The sequence below is a fragment of the Thunnus thynnus genome, chromosome 7 (assembly GCF_963924715.1).
Source record: "Thunnus thynnus chromosome 7, fThuThy2.1, whole genome shotgun sequence".
Classification (NCBI taxonomy): domain Eukaryota; kingdom Metazoa; phylum Chordata; class Actinopteri; order Scombriformes; family Scombridae; genus Thunnus; species Thunnus thynnus.
The window spans coordinates 10460701-10480739 of record NC_089523.1 but is presented as its reverse complement, the minus strand read 5'-3'; the positions used below and the strand labels follow the sequence as shown (position 1 = coordinate 10480739).

Genomic DNA, 20039 nt, shown 5'->3' with positions numbered 1-20039 from the left:
GAACGGGGTGTATGAGTTTGTGGGAGACCGCTTTTTCGGAGTTGCGCCTCCTTTTTTTAAGCAATGGGTTGAAATGCCCCTCTGTGTCGGTCTGTGAGCTGGGACCTCCAATCTGACGACGATGAGCGGCTTTTTTCTCTCGGTTTGAAAGCGGTAACCAGATTTCCTTCTTTTTCCTCTTTCTTTGAAAGTATCCCCTTTCCTTTTCCAATAAGCTGACTGGTTATGAGGATACGCGACGATGTGGATTCAAGTCTAAATCAGAATCACGCTTTGGATTTTGGGGACCAAGCGCACAATTACGCACGTCTGGAAAGGCACAAAGGAGTGACTATTTGTTTCAGACACGCTATAGACTGTGCTTTTTCATAGGTATAAGTAATCCACGAGTTCTACGATTTGGTTTAGTCTGGGCAGCGGGGATTGAGCAATAGCCATGACTGGATGTACCGCTATACGATGTGTCGAGCTGCGCAACAGCGGTGTGGCACATCGCCCGGCTCGGTCCGAAGATCCTGTCGTTCGTCAAAAAATGCGATGGTTTGGTATTTACAAAAGAAATAATACTTCTCTCTTTGTTGTTGTTAGATTATTATAACTGTTTTTCCTCCGTTGACGGACAGAGAGTTTTGTCAAAGTGTAAGGAAAGCTGTCATTTGGTAACTTTATGCGGTAACTGCACAGTTTGCAACACTTTAAACCACAAGGCTTCACAATGATACCTTGGCTTGCTCCTTATATAGTTACACAACTATTTTGAAACGGTATGTTGATAGTCAAGAGCGCTGGTCTACATTAACATTGGCTACTGGCCCCCGACAGTCAAATTCCAGATGCATTATGGCTGCAGCCACCAGATGTTGAATGGCAAGTCCCTATTAGTTCACTCTGCGATGCGTTCAGTATGTGTCTTCCCGTTAACAAGTGTAAGCTCAGAAGAATGCAGCATCTGCATTTACTCTTATTGTTGCTGAAAAACGATGCGTCTTGTTTTTCTTTTGGAAATTTAAAGTAGCGGGTTTGTGGCAGCTGGGTGTGGTATGAGTTTTGGAAGAGTGTAAACGTTGGCCAGACAAAAATGTCAGGCTCCATATAGTCACTTAAATCCCGTCATTCACCGCTCACAGCGCTGTGATTATTTTGTTATGTATGGGGGATGAATGCCAAGCTGCGAGAGGACATGAATGTCTCAGCCTGTATGTTTGTAACAAAGCAAGAAGTTCTGACAATTAATGTAATCATAATTGAATCCTTGGGTGTAAATGACTGGCTGTTAGCTGCATTCATGCTCGCTAAAAGAAAGGAAGGGCTCTCTAGCCACGAGAGCTTCCTGTTCTACACAATCTTTTCCTGACAGGTTTCCTCTTCCTCCTTAAACAAAAGACAGGAATGCCCCCCCTGGGTGGCTCCTGCTGGATGGCTGTGTGTGAACGCCAAACAGACGCACGTGTAGTCTGGATGTGGAGATATTGCATATATCCAGTCTGCTCCAGACGCGTCGTGACGCATTTGGGGAGATAGACTTGACTGATGTAAACAGAACAGAGGTGGCTCCCAGCAGGTGTCACACTCACACAATGCTTATAACTGTCTGCAGCTTAACAGCTGAGCTATGATTCATTTGATGTTTTTTTCTTCTTTGTTTGAGGTACTGTAGAAAGCTGTATTGTAAAATGTAATTCACATTTTAGGTGTTTTAAGAAAAATGTATAAAGAGAAAAATTGTTTTACTTTTTTTTAAATTTCAGAAGTTTAATAGAGCTTTTTGTGGCTATGTTGAAATATGATAGTCAGGAGAAATTCATATGAACTGTTTAAAAGTGACACACAACTATTTTTCAGAAATTATCTGTGGACATTGTGAGACAGACAGAAAACTGAGAGTAACTGCCAGTAGCTCTGACTGGCAGTACGTGTGTGTTCCCCGCAGATACTGGAAAGAAAACACTGCAAATTGGCACTGGTCTGTTGTCCTTTCAGCTCTCTTCATGAGAGTGGTGTGCTCCTATTTTTAAAAAACCCTCTGCAATCTTGATAAGCACACGCCACTTGCCAGTCATAGTCTCAATTGCGCAGGCTGATATGTCACTGTAAATATAACGTGCAACAGTCATATTAGTTGATGCCCTTATCGAGCTGTAATGAGACATTCAATCACTCTTCTACACTTTATCATCCACAGACTAGCTGGTGTGCTGTGCTCAGATAGTAAGTCTAGCTGCCAGGGTTCAGACTATGATGGATCCCACTGATGAAATCACTGGAAAATCTAATTCTGGCGAGATGGTTAAATGCTCTGGAGAGGTTCAGCCTTTATCTCTGCCCATTAGCCTGAAGAATAGTATTTTATAAAGTCCCGTAAGTGTGTTTTGTATTTGACCTGTGGCATTTGTTTCTAATTGTGTGTGAAGAAAAATTAATTATAATATCCGAGATTTCTTCATCACGCTGTTAATCCTGAACACAGGTGCATTTTAGTCAAGGGTAAAGACAACTTAAACTCATGTTTAACTTTCACACTTTGTAAATCTTTGTATCCGTACGTTAATCATTTTAAAACCTTTACTGGTGTAAAGCCAGCATGGGTCTGTGGCATTACAATGGAGTTGTCATAACTTTAGAAAATAAATTGTTCAGAGTGACAATGTCAAAATATATCATCTAAATGTTAGGTCCAGTATCTTTTGACACATAGAATCATTTGCAAAATAAAAAAATCATCTTTTTTTTTCTTTACACTTTTTCTTTACACATTGTATCAATTCAGAGTAAAAACTTTGTTATTTTGTCTCAGTTTATAGTGTATAAAGCAGCTATAACTTACATAAAATCACTCCAAAACAAAGATGAAATATTACTATTATTTCTTAAAGTAAAAAGTAAATTTTAGTAAATTATATTTTACTCACTACTGTACTGTTTGTTACTGTGTTTCTGTGTATGTCTACTTCATACAGACTATAGTCAGTCTACAGGTGCACCACTGAAAACTTTTGCGACAAAATAAGACATATATGGCTCAGACAAACGGATAAATGAAAACTTTCTGCTCGCATGAAACGTCTTAGAGTGGATTGGTACTGAAGTTATGTGAGATCTTGAGGATTTTGAGAGAATGCAAACAGCTACATGTTGGAAATATTGATCAATGAATATCAAGTAGCATTTTTTCCCCTGAAGCAGATATGTGGCATTTTGGAATGAAATAATTCAGTCCTCGGGGATTAGACACGTCTCGGTCTAAGCTGTGCCATCAGATCCTATCAGATCCAGATGTGCATCAGACCCGAGTCTAATCCTCAGCAGAGCCATATGACTGTAATGATTTCACTTGATATTCTTACTTATTGTTTTCGGTATTTGTTTGTTTGATTGTTTTTAACAATGACAGATGGAGCAATAATGACAACGACCGACTCATCAAATCATTGTTAAGCAGTATATGCATCCTTTCGAGCCATCAAGCACTATGAAGTTTGTGCCTGGCACAGGTCTGAGATGGTGACATTGCCCGACTCTGCTCACTGTCAAACACTAAGTGGTGACATCTGCATGTTAAAATGTAACCCATCAAGTACTTAATCCATGCTTTACTTCCAAGACATTACACAAGGAGCATGTTGGAACCACGTAATATCTTGGCCAGCCTAGACTTTCTGCGTTTGTTTTCTTTAATAAACTTACATTGCTCCAGCTGAGCCACAGCAGAGGGGTCAGTGTAGCAGTGACCCCCCCTGCTTCTGTTGAGTCTTCAGCTGTGGAGGGAAACCCAAGGCCCAGACAAGACAGACACACCATGGCCTGACAGAGGAGTCTGCTGTCTAATGACTTAAAGAAGATACAGATAATAGGCAAAGGAAAAATTATTACACAGCCAGGAATCTGGGAAGTTTTATTTTGGATAGTTCTTTAATTGTCAGCTCATACAATAAATGTGAAAATCTCAATTTAAGAAGCTTTTTGTTTGTTTGTTTGATCTGTGGACCAATGGCTCATTACCAGTAGAATAGTTGTATGTATTCACTGATAATGTTAGTAAACCAGTATGTTGGTTGCGCCCAAGCTTACAACTCTGTTTTACTCCACTGTGGGCATGATTGAAGTCATTTTAACATCAACAGGAAGCTACAGTTGCTACGTGGGCTGTATACACAAACTACTTAGGATGCCAGACTGCGATATGACCCATAACTGCACATAATTACTGTAAACAAAAATACTCAAGAGATTAAAAAATTTGACATCACAAGTTTCTGGGTAGTGTCAAATTATCACTCTCATTACATGACAATACCTCTGCGTTCTTAAAGGAATAGTTTGAGATTTGGGGAAATACACTTATTCACTGTTTTGCCAAGAGTCAGATGAGAAGAGCGATGCCACTCTCATATCTGTACAGTAAATATGAAGCGACAACCAGGAGATGGTTAGCTTAGCTTAGCATGAAGAACACAACGGGAAACAGCTAGACTGTCACTGTCCAAGGGTAAAAAGTAATTCACCTCCCATTACTTCTAAAGTTAACTAACTAACACATAATATCTTGATTTTTGAATCAAGATATAAAATCAAAAGTGTGAAGTTATGGGCCAGGCAACCAGCAGAAACTCCAGGAAGTCACGGAACCCATTTAAAAAATTGTCCAGCACATAACCCCACCTAAAACCACAACTTGTTGTTTTCACAAAAGAGTGTTAATTAGAGGTGCTAGCAGGCATATATTATACTACCTTTGGACAGAGCCACGCTAGCTGTTTCCCCTGCTTCCAGTCTTCATACTAAGCTGAGCTAATTGTCTCTAATCCTTTAAAGTGCATATTGGTGAGGCTGTATATGGCCTATTTGGAATTTGCTCACACACTTGTAACATAAGTGAAGAAAGACATACCAAGTATTTGCTCCTTCTACTTACAGGAGGCGCTATCAGTGGTGAGTGAAGACCAGTCCTTATTTGAGCCTCCATACGCTGCTGCTGCCCCGCTCCCTAAGACAGACATGACTGCATCTGGCACACAGGACTACGGCCAGACCCACAAAATCAACCCCTTACCCCCACAGCAGGAGTGGATCAACCAGCCAGTGCGGGTCAACGTCAAGAGAGAATATGAGCACATGAATGGATCCAGGTATGGCATGAAAACCACTTCTTGTGTGTTACATTCTTCAGTGTCCTGTAAAATATGACTTTTTTAACTATCTTTACTAGACATATTAGACATTTGGTGTTCATTACCACAGCTTCTGCTATTATCATTGTCATTTGTCATTCAACAGGCCATTTCTTTACCACAACTAACCTTCAGTTTTGCTTCTAATCTTCGACATACTTGGCCCTGGCCAGCAAAGGGCTTAAATATCTTATGCCAAAGTCAATGGCTGGAAAGGAAAACCAACAACACCCAATTTATCTGCTGATAATATTTTTACAACTTACTCATGTGTGTGCGTGTGTGTGTGTGTGTGTGTGTGTGTGTGTGTGTGTGTGTGTTTGTGTAGCAGGGAGTCTCCGGTGGACTGCAGTGTGGGTAAATGTAATAAGCTGGTGGGGGGTAATGACACATCTCAGATGAACTATGGAAACTACATGGATGAGAAGAACGCCCCTCCCCCCAACATGACCACCAATGAGCGAAGAGTCATTGTACCTGCAGGTAAGGTTTTTTTTTATTCTTCATGCCTGGCATAGGATGGATTACATTGTTTATGTCTTTTTATTTATTTGTTTCTCTGTTTATTAAAATCCCCGGGGGTCCACACATAAAAAAACACATCAACACACTACATACAAGAAATAGTCAGACAACATAACCATCATACCTGTCACCCCATACCCCAATTCCTCTCAACCCACCCAGCACCCCTCAGATCACCTCAAACCCTCACACAGAAGACTCTCAACTTTTAAAGAAAATCACTCCAATAACAACGACAATGATAATAATACCAACAATAAACAAAGAAAACAAAATAAAATAGAACAAAACACCATTTTTACCAGGAAGGAAAGAACTCAGGAGCAAAATTGAAACAAATAGATCAGACTCAAACAAAACAAAACAAGATCACTGTGAAGGTCAACACCAGAAAACAACAAAACCAAAAGACCAACACCAGACAACAGTTGGTAGGTAATTTATCTTAAAAGAATCCACTTTTTAAGTGCTTTTTAAAACAATTTTTGTTAGTCTGCTGTAAATGTTTTATGAGTCCCTTTTTTATATAGCTGGTTCATGGGTTAAAGCATTGTTCCAGTGTTTTATGTCACCCATGGAAGCACGGCTGAATGTGTGCAGGTAGAGATGTCTGTTTGTCTGCCAGACCTATATATTTCTCCTCTGGTATCACAAATTGAATCTTTAAATACAGTACCAGTCAAAAGTTTGGGCACACCTTGAGTTCAAACTGTGTACTGTATGTGAAATAATACAGTTCAGGGAGTAACAAGTGTAGTTTCAGGGTTAGAGCCTGTAAAAAAGTTATTTTAATGTGAAAGTTGATTACGTTGTTACACTTAAGCCACAGATCCAGAGAGAATGACTATATTTTCCCCAAAAAATGAGCAAATGAAATTCATAAAATCAAATGGAGTCTTGGCAGATTTTCCATTGTAAAGGCCATTAAAATGTTAGTGCTAAACTGATGCAGAGGGCCACTCATCTATTAACCTAATAGGAGCCGCTCCTTAACCACTAGTGGTAAGTTTGGGGGTTGGTTTCCAGATTAACTGTGCAGTAAGATACTGTGTGTTTGTGTTAGTCTACTTTGTTGCCAGATGGAACAATACAAGAAGTACCACAAATGTTGAACAATGACAGGATGGGATTTCAAAATGAATACTGTCAGAGATGATTTACCTGAAATTTCATATGAGTCATGCCACTCCGGTAAACCCTTGTGGTTAAAATAACACAACGAATAATTTACTATCTGAACCAAGTCTGCTACTGATACAAAATTCTGTTTCCACTTTGTTCGTTTCTCCCTCTTCCTTTACCCTTTCCCTCCTGTCTGTCCAGAACCAACTGTTGTGCAGTTAATAAACTTCTTTTCTCGTCCTGCAGACCCATCATTGTGGTCCCAGGACCATGTGCGTCAGTGGCTAGAGTGGGCTATCAAGGAGTACGGCCTGTTAGAGATCGACACGGCCATGTTTCAGAACACAGACGGCAAAGAGCTCTGCAAGATGAGCAAGGACGACTTCCTCCGGCTCACCACCATGTACAACGCCGAAGTGCTTCTCTCTCATCTCAATTACCTCAGGGAAAGTAAGTATGCTCAGTAAGAATTGGGTTTAAGAATAAATTGAGCAAATCAAGAGAAATTAATGATTAATCAATTCAGGGATCAGTGGAACGAAGACTCCAACAGCAGTTGTTTGATGCTAAAATGACAGAAAACTGAAAAGAAAAATTCTGAAAATTTGATCAAAAGACTGAATTTCATCCGTGATTTTTTTTTTCTTATCGAGTACGAGACAGCAAGAGGACAGTCATTTTGTTGAACTGCGCTCTATTCCTACTGTTTGTGCCTAAGTCAAAGTCTGTACTGGCGTCTATTTTTGCCAAAGAAAAGAAGTCATAATCAACTTTCTGTCAAGACACAAGCCTCTTTTCATACACTTTTCTTTATTTTTGGATGAGAAGTAAGTGGAAAAAATGCCAAACCCGGGCAAACAACATGACACTTTTTTTTTTCACCGCACTATATTCATATTACCATCAATAAACAATGAAATTGCTTTTACTGGAAACTCATTTCTCCATAATGGCTACCCAGTCTTAAACAGAGCTGTGGAAACCAGGAGGGTTTCTTTCCCTATCGAGATAACCATCGACTACATCCCCCACTACACTTTGCAGCGCCTTATTCCACATGGTCCACAGAAAGATGAAGCCCAGGTGCATTGCCTCAGGAATCACGCTAGGCCTGTGTGTTCAGCACAGCAAAGAAAGCTGATCTGCAATTTGCAATGGAGGCAACTAAATTTGAGCCTTTTACCTTTGAAGAGGTTCTCAGCATAATCCTGCTTCATATGTTTCAGTAGGGAAATGAAGCCAGTTTTCTGAGGCAGTATGCAAATGACATTTTAATAGAAAATATAACATCTGGTGTGGGTAAAAGCTTGAATACGCAGCGATGTCTTGTTCAGACACTAAGTATGTTTACCTTAAAAATAAGTAGATTTTAATAATATGACTGTTGGACATACAGAGACCTATTTGTCCCATCATTGAATACTTTGCATTCTAAACTGAAGAATAGTGAGAGCTGCCTGTGCTGCCACTGCAGAATATCATGACGCCACATTGGGTGGAGTGAGTGATGGCTCAACTAAATTTAAAATTACTCCCAAAAAATCGCGATGGGCCTTGGTGTGATGTAATGGGAACTGTATTTTGTGGGTGTCAACAGTTTTCTCTATGCACGGCGTCTGGGCAGAGAGAGATGCTTGTCATGAGTATAACAGCCTCATTGTGCAGCGCTGCAGCGGGTGGATCTGTCTGACCGCCACTGGGCACACTCCGCAAAGCAGTTTTCATTATGGCCACTGGCTGCGGGACTTAGCCACGGCTTAGGCGTGCTGCACCACGACTCTGCCCAATGCTGCCCTTTTTTTGATTTAGACCTTGTGTGTTTTGGAGACAGAAGAGATGTCTCGGGAATCCTCTCCACTTGCCAGCTGAAATTGCTTTGGATCCGTTCCCGACAATCAAAAAAGATGAATGCTCCCATCCCGTGCCTGGACTGACTGACCTGTTTCAGGGCAGCTCTCTGAGAAGTGAGCAGTGTGTATTATTGACACTGGGAGCCTAAGGGCAAGAGGAACCATGTTAGTAAATGAACGTCTAAGAAAGACAGTGAAGGAGAAGGAGAAAGAGGAGGAGGGTTGAGGCTTTATGCAGACCCTGCAGGGCTGATGATTTGGAAACTAAAGCTGGTCTCTCTTCTCCCCCCGCAGCACAAACAAACACAATCATAGACGAGGAGTAACCCCGTCCAGAAAATAGACCTCTGGCTTCACTCACAAGTGTTGGAGCTGGGCCGAGCTTCCAGAATACAGAAAAAGAGAGAGCATGGGGGGGTGGGGGGGTGGGGGATCTGAGCCAAACCCTGGAAGTATTAGTGATTACAGGTCATGTGATGTCTTCCTCCTGCCTCATTCATGGCTCTTTCATACATTACTTCCCATCCTCCTCCAAACAATGGATGGTCCAAAGGGGTACTGCAATCATTTCATACACATCTGTGTGCATCATGCGTGTGTTTGGGTCTGTTTATTGAACCTCTGATTAACATTCCTCAGAGTCATTAAGCCCTGTATGTACACTCGGCACGGGGCAGGGACACACTTCCCCACCCTTCGGCCATACCATAACAAAACATTCCTGCCACGTCATGCACAGAAATATCGTTCAAACACCCACACTGGTGCAACCGCGGGCACAATCTGAACATCTGTCTGGCTACCCAGCTGCTCGCAGTAACAAGGGTAGTTGCCCATGCATTATTTTGGCCTCATTGTTGGTCACTTATCCAGATTTTTATAAATGATGGCCGCCCGCACCCCAATGTGCTTTCAATTTGGGGTGCAATTTGAGAATTTGTTCAAATTAGTCTGTCAGGGAGGGACCGCGGACTGTTTGCTTTATCACACCCATGTAGGTCGGTTTGATACCACATGTGCTGGAAACGGAGCAGAGCGAAAACCTCAGACAACGAGAGACTGTATCCTCCAACACACAGAGATGCAAGAAGAGAGAGAGAAGGAAAGAGAAGGGAGAAAGAGGGAGTGAGGAGGGAAAAGTAACAAGACTGAGACTTGAAAACAAATCTACTGTAGATCAAAAGAAACAGAAGAAATTGGATGAAGAAGATATCCTTGACAGGGAGACTTTACAGTAGTTAACTGAGGACAAGGGCAGGGGCAAGAGAAACAGTTATAGAATGCAAGTGTGAGATAGAAAAAAGAAGTCGGGGGGGTGAACTGTTTTTTAGAAGTGTGTGGAAACGGTCCGAGGTGGTCATGATTGAGTGCCATTGGAGAATAGCAATAGTTCTGTTTCCCAGCTGTCGCCGTTGCTTGTGTCTGGATAGATTTACAGTGAGGGAGTCAAGACAGAGGGAGAGAGAGAGTGATAAGTCTGGGCTCCTGCACTCCACTGCTGCTGCTGCTCGCTCCAGAGTGGGGGACATTCTCGAGCCCTCAATAGTTTATACAGACCATAAACATCTGGGCTCGAAGGCTGAGTAGGGAAAAAGGAGGTCTGGAGAGCTCTCTCTCTCTCTCTCTCGCTCTCTTTCTCTCTCTCTCTTTCTCCCCTCACAACATTTTTATTGAGCTCCCCTTGCATTAGTTCTTTCTATTGGCAGATTATCACTGGTGCAGAGGGGCTCAACGGCCTGGCTCTGCACCCTTTACTGTTAGCTGTCTGCTGTAAGCCACCATTACAGAGCAGTCTGCGGCTGCTCACTTGACTGCTGGGGTTCAGACACTTAGCACTGCAAGAATTTATGAACATATCACATCAGCATAAGTGGAGGTGAATAATAAGCTGTTGCCGTTCATATAAATACTGAGATGAGTTCAGCAGTAATTGAAGCTAGCTGCTTCGGGGTATAACGTAATTGTACTGCATCTCAATTGCCAGATAAGAATGTTGATATTGGAGAATTCCACAAAACCCGTTCTTTAACTTTAATGCTAACATTTTGAAAATTCTTTCTTTCTGCAATAACATTATAACAGTAATACAAAAACACTTGGTTACGTTAGGGGAAGATTGTGGTCTTTAAATGACTGTCAAAAACAGCATTGGTTGTTTGTATTATATAGGTGACAAGATGTGAACAGTAATCTCTCGTGTCAAACTCACATACTTACTCCATCCATCCACCCAACCTCCTCCTTAAAAGGGTTTGTGGAGCTATGACAACATTTCCACCTTTGAATTTGAGAGATAAACACCATAAATTTCAAGGCCACAAGTGGTTCATAAAAATAGGTTGTTTTAGGCATTTGCACAAACGACCAATTCTGTAATTTCTCTGGTGAGTAATATCCAGTATTCCAAGGAATTACATTCATATTGGATCATTCCGCAGCTCATGATTTACTTCCATTGCCAACGTCCAGTGCCAATGCAGGAGGAAGGGTACCCCATATGTAGCATGGCAGAAAGTAAAGGGAAGTCACGGTGGTGACTGGGTATGTAGTGCATTTGCCTGTCATGAGACCTGAGTTTGGGTCCAGTCACATACCTGTAATGAATGATCTTTCCCTAAGCTTTAAGGAAAACCCACAGTTTTTGGGAAACACTACTCAAGTGTTTTTTGGCTCCAGAGGGAGCGGCGCAGTATCTAAAAAATTAGATCACCGTCGGTTGGGGTTGAAGACTACAAATGAAAAAAATCTAGGGATGTGGAGTTAGAAAGAAGTGACCTTACCAGACCTCTGTAACCTGCTCCTCATCTCTGCTTTAGGCTACATTAACCGCTACTAGCATAACACTCAAATCTCCAGACAAACTGTCACTGGTCAGGTTGCATCGTGTGTAATGTGGGTGGCAGGTTTTGACAGGGAAGAAGAATGTCTCTAGTTCTGTTGCATTGATTTTGATCCTTTTTTAAAAAACTGTCCACAAGTCTGACAGTGTAATAGGAGTGCAATGCTAAATCGCTCGGTGCTAACTAAGTGTTTTAATTGGAAAATATATACTCCAACCATAACCAAGTAGTTACTGTAACCAAACCATGATATATTCCCCTAATCTTATCCAGTATTCTATGCCTTAACCTTACCAAACTGTAATTATAGCACTAGCAGATCAGAAAATGGTAATAGCCCATATTTGTCATATGCATTTTGACAGGCACTTACAAATGATGTTTTGACGATAGGGGCATCAGATCAGACAGCACTCATATGAGTCATTTTGGAAGAGTAACAGCCTTTTTGAGGCCAAGTTTTGAGGACTTGTTGTAAATTTCTCTGGTGCACTACGTAAATCTGTTATAAAGATGGGCAGTGGCTCTAGCCAGTGCAGCTTTATTCTATAGAGCTAAAAGGATGACTTTCTGTTGGCTTCCTTTAGGTGGCAGAATGCCCAAAACTGCACAACTGGGACTTTCAGTTTGTTGACAAAGCCTGTGCCACATGTTTTAGGCGATGGTATCATATGGCTCTACAGAATAAACAGCAGGGGCCCAATGGAGGTCCATCACAATGCTGAACAAGCCCTGAAAAATCTCTGTCAATATTATGGGCATGCCAAACTGGAGGACAGGGCCTTTTGAAAGAGCCATCAGTCATAGGAAGGAGAGAAAAGAAAATTGTTTGTGGATGTTATGTAATCTAACAGACTCTGAGCAGATGTGACTAGGGAGGGAAAGGGAGAGTGAGGGTCTTAAAGGCTGAACACTGGCCAGTCCTCCCACTGTGCTGTCAGATTACCAGGATATGTTTGTTTTCTGAGAGAGAAAGAGGCCGTCCAAATAAATAGGCAGCACAGCCAAGACTCCCTCCACCAAACTGTCAGCTGTGGCCTCTCTCTCTCTGTCTCTCTCTCTCTCTCTCTCTCTCCCTCTCTCTCTCTCTCTCTCTCTCTCTGTCGCTCACTCACCCCTCCGCTCTCACTCACTCTCACTCTCTCTCGTACAGCAGTCCTGAATTTCTCTGTGGGATGGTTTTGAGGTTTTCTCAGCAATGCTGCCTGTTTGCCTGTCTGGGTCAGCCCACATATGTAGCACACAGTAGGAAAAGGGTTAACAGCCCCTTCCTCCTCCCTTCTTTCCCTCTCTTTTTCGGTCTGCCTGTTCACCTTTTCTCTTTCACTTTCTCCCTTATTCCAAAGATTCGGTGGCTTGCTTGCCCCATGTGCGCTTACACTCCGCGTGTGGAATTATTTTTGTACGAGGAACTGCGTTTGATTGCTGTGCAGGGACCCTGCCTCATACAATGGCTCCCCTGTTCTGAGGCCCCCAGGTTTCTAAATTAGACCCAGAGCCTTGGGGGTGCCGTGGAGTAGGTAGAACTGGGAGGGGTGGGGTGTTGGGAGGTTAGAATACATTTGTGGAGCACCCCACCTCCCACTAAAAAACAGACCCCTAGTCTGCCACCATGGGCCCCTTCACCCCCAACCCCACCACCAGCAACACAGTGAATTAGGATCCTGCATCAAATCTTAAGAAGAGCACATCTCAAGCTAGATTTTTCTTTCCAGTTTTTGTTCTTTGTCAGATCCCCCCATTCAGAAAACGTATCTTCCCTACTCAGCAGCTCCTCTTAGCAGTCGTAGTGCTAAATCTTAACACTCCCCATGTAGTAGCAGCTCTTGTGTTTTCTCTGTGCATTTTTGGGTCTGTTTTTCCACTCGCTGATTTATGCCTGGGGGCAGCTAAAATTAAGAGAGCATTTTGGTGCCGCCCAGGGTGCCTGTGTAAGTGCAGGAATGCAGCGCAGAGTTCTGCTCCATAAGGTGAAATGAATAGGCAGCCATATGCAGAGTCTTGCCTCTCCGACTTTATTATTCAGGAATAGGGCTTTGCAGTGAAAATGCTGGCAGACTTCAGGGTTTTTCCTACATTTAGCAGACTGACAGTGCGCACATGTTGCTGGATTTTTTTTTGTATTTGGGGCTAGATTTATGTGTCATGAATTATTTTCCCTCTGAGATTATTTTTTAAGACAAAATAGGAACACAGTTCAAGAAATGAAAGGGGCTTGAGTGCTGCTTGACAGTAATTGAGCTGAACTTTCTACTGCCACCTGCTGGCTATTCTTATATCATATGAGTCTGTCACTTAGAGTTCAATAGGGGTACCCAGGGGTTACTCTCCTTTAAAGCACATTTTCTTAATGATTATAAAAGTTTACATCTGTAAATTGTTTAATGCAAGATTACTCATTACTCTACAAGGAATTGTGCTATTAATGCTGAATCTGATAAGTATAAGAGACTTTGTGAAAATTATCATATCACTTATTCAGATTTTTATGTGCTAGTTTTAGATGTCATTCATTTGTTTACAGGACAGGTGCATAAGACATTGTTTTGTCTTAATGTGCTCTCTTTTGTCTCATTGCAGGTAGCTCATCATTATCCTACAATACGCCATCTCACACAGACCCATCCCCTCGCCTAGCTGCCAAAGAGGGTAGGAACACAATTTCTTTATTGGCTATCCTCTATCCAATTCTCTATCCATGTGTCTATATATTTGGTTTGGTGTTTGCAGAGTTCAACTGTTTTACATCAAGGGAATGAGGTGAGAATAATAGGCTCCAAAGAGATAAAGGAAGAAGAGTGAGAGAAGGAAAAAAGAGAGAATAAAAGACAGAGAATTTTCAGCAGTCCTTTAAAATTCTCCTTCACAGTACCTGCCAGCTTCACACAAGCAGATGCAAACAAATACACACACTTGAGAATACAGAGCACTCACACAAATTCAAAGCACACGCAGTCACTGCTTGCCACTGACAAGGCTCTGGGCAGGTGCACCTTTTGTGTTGTTAAAATAACATGAGGCAAGCTGTTACAGCAGTCCGTACTATTCAGAGCCAATACCTGTGACAACACATTGCAGCTTAAAAGGGTGGTTTCAGAATAGAGGCGTATTAACAAGAAGACAAAAGCAGTGTGCTGATGAGTTCTATCCACAGCAGCTGGGGTGGACATAGCCTGTGAATGTAGCGATTATAGGTAAGGATGCGGGATGTAAGACATGTGAATGAGGTTGTTTATTGGAGAGACATGCATCAGAGACAGGTGCTGAAGCAACAATGTGTACGGTGCAACACACATGGCAGAAGAGGCTGATTGGCTACTTTAGACCAGATTGGATTGGAAATTAGTGTGTGTGTCTAGATGTATGCGGGTGTTCATGGCAGAGGGTTGAAAAGAGGGTAACTATACAGTATATGCTGGGGGGCTTTTTTTCTTTGTATTAAACTCAAGAGTAGAGCAACTATCTGAGACTGGAGTTTACCACCTTGTACACATTTTGCTCTACAAAATCAATTTCTATACTATTTGTAAGAGATTACTATCACTACCTGTTGATGAAACTTATTCAATGTATGTCTAAAGCACATTGAATGCTGGGTATTGGGACTGCAAAATACTCATCAAATATTATTTGTCCGAAAACATGTTTTTTTAAACAAATATCACGTCAGATAAGATGATTCTACTTGTATGCAACACAGGTCAGCTTTATCCAAATGTTCTTGAATTACATGTATTATTCGTACGTATGATTAATTTGTTTTTCTTCAGCTCATTTTTATATTTTATTTCTCAAAAAGTGCATTAATCTGAATTGTAAACTGTTTGGAATAGCTCACCTCTGCAGGGGAGATTTTTTATGTGTTTGTTAAGAGATTCGTCAACTTTTTTTGTTTAAATCTCAGAAATTAATATTAAACTTTCAGGTAAGTTAAGGTGGGCATTTTGTTCTCACAAAGTTAGTCAGACTAGTAACTAATTTACATTTACATTTTCAAATCTGTAATTAATTGGAGATGCAACTGTCAAGTTTGAACTGCTGACTAATTTTCCATTGTTACTTATAGTTTTGATAATGTTACCAGTAAAATCCTTGTAAAAACCAAGCTGAGTTTCTTAGAACAACGCCCACAGCAGCTCGGGATGACAGTCTCTTTCCTCTGGATACCTTTTCACTCTACAAACATTATTTTGTGCTGACACGACATGAACTAGGCGAAGGCTGCACTGCGTATCTGTTAAAAAAAGCTACACATCCTTTACATCGGCTATATGGTGTCACCACCAGAGACGGGAGAAAGGACTGCAATAACAGTGATAGCCTTGCTCACAGGATGAGAGGCCCTATCAAGGCAGGAAAAGAGGAAACACTAGGTCTGATAAGTGTCCGAGAATGCCCTCTGCCTCTCTCTATCTGCTCCAGTCGTGAGCGTTAGCAGGCTTTGTACTTGTTCTCGCCCAGCTTCAATACCAATAGACCAATGGGCAAGCCAGATAAGATTCTGCTCGGTCACCCCCGACCTCGGTCTTCCTGGTTCTCAGCACCAGGTATTTGGACTGGCAGGAATAGAGGGTCACTCCCTTCAACAGCATTTCCCTTTCACAAGAGGTGATTTCTATTATGGGCTCCTGTAACACTGACTGTGCCTCTAGTTGTGTCCCATGATCCCAGCCAGTGTACAGCCAACTACTTCTAGCTGAGAAAAGACTTACATATCCAACAGGGTGACTTTTTAGGAATTGGGAAATACAGCCATGTTATCACATTGATGTCCGTCCAATTTTGAAATAAATCATCTTGTTTGGAAATATTTTTATTGGCCTTAAAGTCATGCAGCTTATTAACCACCATTAAATATTACAAAATTTAACTTTCATGCCAAATTAAGTGAAAAAAATGAAACAAGATGAAAAGTAAAAACATCAAAATTGTTAGTCATGAGTTTGTGACTCAACAGTTCTCCATTAAAGAAACCTTGCTTCAGGAGAAGCCTTTATCAACATTTTCTCAGATCAGTATTGCCAGATGTTCAAGTTCATATTGCCTTTCGAGAACAGTCAAATACCATACAGGCTCTTTGGGGTAGAGTAAGCACGAGCATACAGCAGGAGACAACCCTTAATCTGCTCCAGACTCTGTGGTGTAAAATGCAATGTTATGAATAAAAGAGAGCATATAAAACATGGAATGCAGCAGCTATGAAAGGGAACGTGTGTGTTTGTGTGTGTGTGTGTGTGTGTGTGTGTGTGTGTGCGTGTGTGTGGCTCTGTGTGTATCGTGTACTATTTGCCTGTGGATAGGCATGTGTTTGTGTGGGTGGGTAGGTTCCTGCATGTCTTCCGTGCAGCATGTATTACAGTATGCAGTTGTATTGCTTTTGAGTATTGGAAAGTATGTATATTGTACAGTATGTGGATGGTAATGTTAACACACAGTATGATACACTGGCAGTCCTGGCCGGTGCCTACTTTTCCAGCTATTTTCACTGTGCCGTGGCTTTGTACCTTTATTGACTTTTTTTTTTCTTTTAGCTTTTGTTTGTACCGCTGCTATGATATTTTGGAATTTTTTATTCAAAGGAAGGACACTCATACTCTCCACTGCTTCTCGGTAAAAGATGATGATTCACCTCTGTGAATGTATTTGCTGCCAAGTCAAAACGGCAATACAGCTTGAAGTGCACCATTACGCGAACAGGCCGTCCACATATTCAGGACTTTCAATTGCTCCCTTTGCATTTCTAAATTAAAGAAAAAGAAAAACATAGCCCATAACTTTTGCCCATGCGTATACGCAGCAGTGTTACAGTCCTCTGTTGCTCTATTCCGGTGCACTCATTGTCTACAGTGTTTCTAACTCCTGTACTTTACCATCATTATCCTCCTCTTATGGCTCCTGCCTCACACAGATGGCTTTTAAAGCACCTGTATTACGGGTATTAAAAAAGTTTACCCTGTCTGAGTCTCTCTCCTTGGCTCAGACTGCGGGTTAAAAACAGTACACGACTCGACTCTCTACCTCTTCTCTCTTTCTATCTCACCCTCTGTACTCAGTTGCTCTCTCTTTCTTTCTCTCCCACTATGTCTCCCTCTGTGCCTCTTTCTCTCTTGCTCCTTGTGTCTCTCTGCCTCTTTCTGCCTCTCTGTCTAGCGCTCGGGCCTTGTTTTGACTAACTGGTCCTGCAGTCGAAGTCTCCCAGGAGCGTGCACCACACCCCAGACCAGAGTGGAAACTGGCTCAAGTCGCAGTCAGAGCGAGGCCTGGAAAAATGAAGGAGGGTGGGGGGAGGAGGACGGGGCTTGGGATGAGGCAGCTCTGTGTGTGCACATTCAGGTCTGTGTCTGTGTTTGCGTGGCTGGCTCGCTCCGCGTACCCCCGACCACTTGGGTTTTGTACATTTTACATCTGCTGCTTCTTCCTCCTGCACTTTCACTTCCATTTCCCCACCTTTCTCTCAGTCCAATTAACCTCAAAACAGAGTGAATACTGTTGAAATCCTTTAATTGTGCAGCACTGTTTGAGCTTTTTGGCCTTCTCCTTCTCTATTCTTGCTTGCATGTGGGTAAAGGAACATTTCTTTTTTGGAGTTGAATGTAGTCTGCTGCCAACCACTTCACCAAGGGTATATAAAAGATGTGGATGAGCCCATAGTACTGGGCATCTCCTCTAGCCCATACCAGACAGTAGCTGGGTTTGCTGCCATTGTTTTCTTTTCAAATTCCAAAGTTGTGTTTTGTCTGACTCTTTTTTTTTTTTCAATATTTTTTCTTCCCTCTCTCAAGTTTTTTCTTCCCCTTCTCGTTCTTTTGCCCTTTCTCATTTCTCCTTCACCCTTTTTTGTGCACTTAATCTGTCTCCATCTTCTGCCACACTTCTGCTTCTCCCCCACCATCTCCTCTTCTGTTTGTAACCCCTCTCTGCACGTAGATTGAGGTAGCCCCGTTGTGTTTTTTTCGGGGTGGTGGAGAGTGGATGGAGGTGGGGGCTGGCGGTGAGTAGAGGGGAAAAAAGGGCCAGTAAAACAAAGAGAGGTTGTCTGCAGGCGAGGCAGGCAGGAAACGCAAGTCTCCCAGGACTCTCCCCCAGTCACTGCTCCTTGGCTATCCTGCCGGCCCACACCAGATTGAACCTGACAGCCCTGCTGAGCCACGGGAGCCCGCTTGTTCTTTGTCCCTCTTCTCCCTCTTTTTGTCTTTCTCTCTATTACGTTCTTCTTTATTTCATTTGTTTCATCATATTCTAATCAATTCACTTTTTTGCATTTTATTTTGTTCATTATTTTTTATCCCTTTTCTTCATTTTGAATATCACTTTTTCCAGTCAGAGACCAGAACCCCTCTTGTTGTCTGCAGACAGGAATGGGCCCTTTGGTTAAACATCAGGGGTTAAAAGTTGAAAAGTTTGAAATTAGTGTAGAGATCAAGAGGTCCCTTAGCAGCAGGAAGTTTTCCCATTGGAGGATATTCTGCCAATAAGGAAAGGGAAAACAAGGCAACAAAATGGCCTTTTGAAAGAGGCACAACACACATAATTGGATTTGAAGTGTTTTTACATTGCCATTGGTGGGTTATGAAATTAGTGAAACAATAAAACACTTGTGGCAAGTTACTGGGCAAACATTGTTTTTATGGTTGTCGAGAGATTAGAGTCTAGAGTTCAGTTATGCTGAAAGGAGAACTGAAGTGATTTATTTGCAGTTTTTTATCATTTGTTGTTTATTTTAGGGAAACCAAGAGGAGGACATGGTAATATTGAGTTGTCAATATGTCTTGATCCACAGGAGGGCAGTATTGTACAGTGTTTAGAAATGGCGGGACCTGTGGTGGCAGCTGATGATGATAATGATGTATTTGTGTGGTGTGGTTGTATGAGGTTATATGAGTCAAGATGGCACACAAAGCCCAAATGAGTTGTAGGGAAGATGGCCATCTTCATTTGTTTCAGACCTAAAAGACTGAAAAACATGCCATACATACAGTTGGTCATTGTTTAACTATGTCTTGTATACCAAGTGGATGGACTTTTTCAAATATGAACATAAATAAGATTCAGGAAGTTTAGACAACTACAGGGAGTACATAATAGTGAATCTAATAGTCTTTTCAATGCCTGATAGCTCATCTGGCAGTATGTGAATCATTTTAGTGCACTGGATAAAATGACAATAATTACATAAGACATAGACATAAATATTCATGTCCGCCAAAAGACACCCACCCACACACACATACACACAGACAAAGCATTTATATTCAACACAAATACAACTGTCAAAACATATCATTCTTATCATCACACCTTTTCAGATTAATAATTAATCATGCACATTGCGTAAAAAGACAATGCCATTTTTCCCCATGTTTAGTTATTGATTTGAGTGCCCGATGCTATTTATAAGCTACACTGTGCTTCATATTTGAAGTTTTTACAGTGGTCAGTCAGTCTTTGCTGTGCTATTGATCTGATTCATCACAGAATTTGGTGTCGCGTTTGTTGCAAAAGCATCATGTCTTGCTCATTCTTCTTCTCTGTTC

The 20039-nt window shown here is 41.7% G+C and overlaps 1 protein-coding gene across 8 annotated transcripts in view; it reads left to right on the top strand.

Annotated features, from left to right (window-relative positions):
- The window catches only part of fli1 (Fli-1 proto-oncogene, ETS transcription factor), a 33038-nt gene that overhangs the window by 7006 nt on the left and 5993 nt on the right, over positions 1-20039 (top strand). For 3 of the 8 annotated variants that reach the window (XM_067594256.1, XM_067594262.1, XM_067594258.1), the window contains 4 exons: positions 4915-5126; positions 5500-5651; positions 7062-7265; positions 14086-14154. In XM_067594256.1, the coding sequence (XP_067450357.1) occupies positions 4915-5126; positions 5500-5651; positions 7062-7265; positions 14086-14154 (637 nt within the window). Of the gene's footprint in view, positions 1-4; positions 154-4914; positions 5127-5496; positions 5652-7061; positions 7266-14085; positions 14155-20039 lie in introns of those variants that run through there. The other 5 variants (XM_067594255.1, XM_067594261.1, XM_067594257.1 and 2 more) reach the window with 3 other exon arrangements.